Raw genomic sequence first — 1397 nt, 5'->3', positions numbered from 1 at the left:
TCTCTCTCTCTCTCTCTCTCTCTCTCTCTCTCTCTCTCTCTCTCTCTCTCTCTCTCTCTCTCTCTCTCTCTGCGTGTATGTGTGTGTATGTAATTGCGCGCGTGTTTAGAAGCAAAATATAGAAGTATATCTTTGCAAAATAATATTTAAGAATTTACATTACAAGAACTATTAATTAGGTTAAATAAATGCAAATAACTTCGACGATGCTGGTTCCAAGCCCAGATGAGAAAGGAGAAGGGGGAAGTGTAAATATATACTACTTCGTAAATAAAAGGTTCACCTGATCCAGATGATAGCACTCTGTAAGGGTCATGATCTAGGGAACAGGCAGAATAGTCTAGAAAGTAATGAATGACGTAAACTGATTTCAATTAGCGGAAGCAAAAGAACCGATTCAATGGGAACAACTGATATCAATAGTCCAGTAAGATAGCCAATTTAAGGGAAGGAAATTTTGAAATAAAATTACCCGATCCTCCAGGCTGGAGATTGAGACGTCAGACTAGCAATCTGTCTCTTCAAAAAAACAACAAACAAAAAACAACAAACACAGAGCCTAGGAATAGCCTCAGATGTAAGGATGGACGTAGACGGAGACGACTAGCATTGTACAACGTCGAAGGATGTTTTAAAAGCGAATTATATATATAAATGCCAAAAATTTCAATATTAAAATATTAAATGAATAAAGATAGCATTGAATTGCACAATCAACAATAATCAATAAAAAGCTCGCAGAAAATTTTAAAGTAATAGTTATCAATGCTGATTGAATTCGAAAGAAGAAATGATACAATTGTACATGAATTAAATTATTACATTGACATTATTTATGCGATTTCATTAAAGTTTCATCTTAAGATTATCCTAATAATGTGTGATACACTACCTGACGAACTGATCAAATTTTGTTTGTATTGCAATTTCGTCTTCATCTTGAGGTTTACATAAACCCTTCAACAATACTTGTATCAAGCTAATGATAGCATTGCGACGTATTACAACGACAGTTGCTTTACATACCATAGCAACAAAACTCACGAACCATATAGAATTAGCAACGAAATCATCGATATTGTTGACAACAAATAGAAAATCCAGGAATTGAGTTAACATCGTAAAGTATTCCAAGAGTAATATAATATAATTAAATACATTATACAGAAAATTGACACCCTTTGATGACCATTCGATCGGTCGCCATATACCACAAATGGTATACATAAAAAAATTTAAAGAAAACATTTGCATATTTGAAATTCCTTCTTTAAGTTCCAATTTTTTATCAGTTTTATTTAAGAGATCCTCCTTTTTGCATGTAAAAAAAAATAAATTTGCATCAAAAAATTAGCTTTAAAATATTGCGAAAAAATGTCTTTTCTTAAATATTCTTA

At 32.1% G+C, this 1397-nt stretch overlaps 1 protein-coding gene across 1 annotated transcript in view; it reads right to left on the bottom strand.

Moving 5' to 3' along the window:
• Positions 1-1254, bottom strand: part of LOC108693609 — a 21559-nt gene extending 20305 nt beyond the window's left edge. Inside the window, 1 exon segment of the mRNA XM_018202644.1 lies at positions 893-1254. Within this exon segment, the coding sequence (XP_018058133.1) occupies positions 893-1254 (362 nt within the window).
• Positions 1255-1397: the final 143 nt, after the last annotated feature.

Source organism: Atta colombica, unplaced genomic scaffold (genome assembly GCF_001594045.1).
Source record: "Atta colombica isolate Treedump-2 unplaced genomic scaffold, Acol1.0 scaffold96, whole genome shotgun sequence".
Taxonomy (NCBI): domain Eukaryota; kingdom Metazoa; phylum Arthropoda; class Insecta; order Hymenoptera; family Formicidae; genus Atta; species Atta colombica.
The sequence above is the reverse complement of the archived record's forward strand: the minus strand, read 5'-3'. Positions and strand labels throughout refer to the sequence as shown.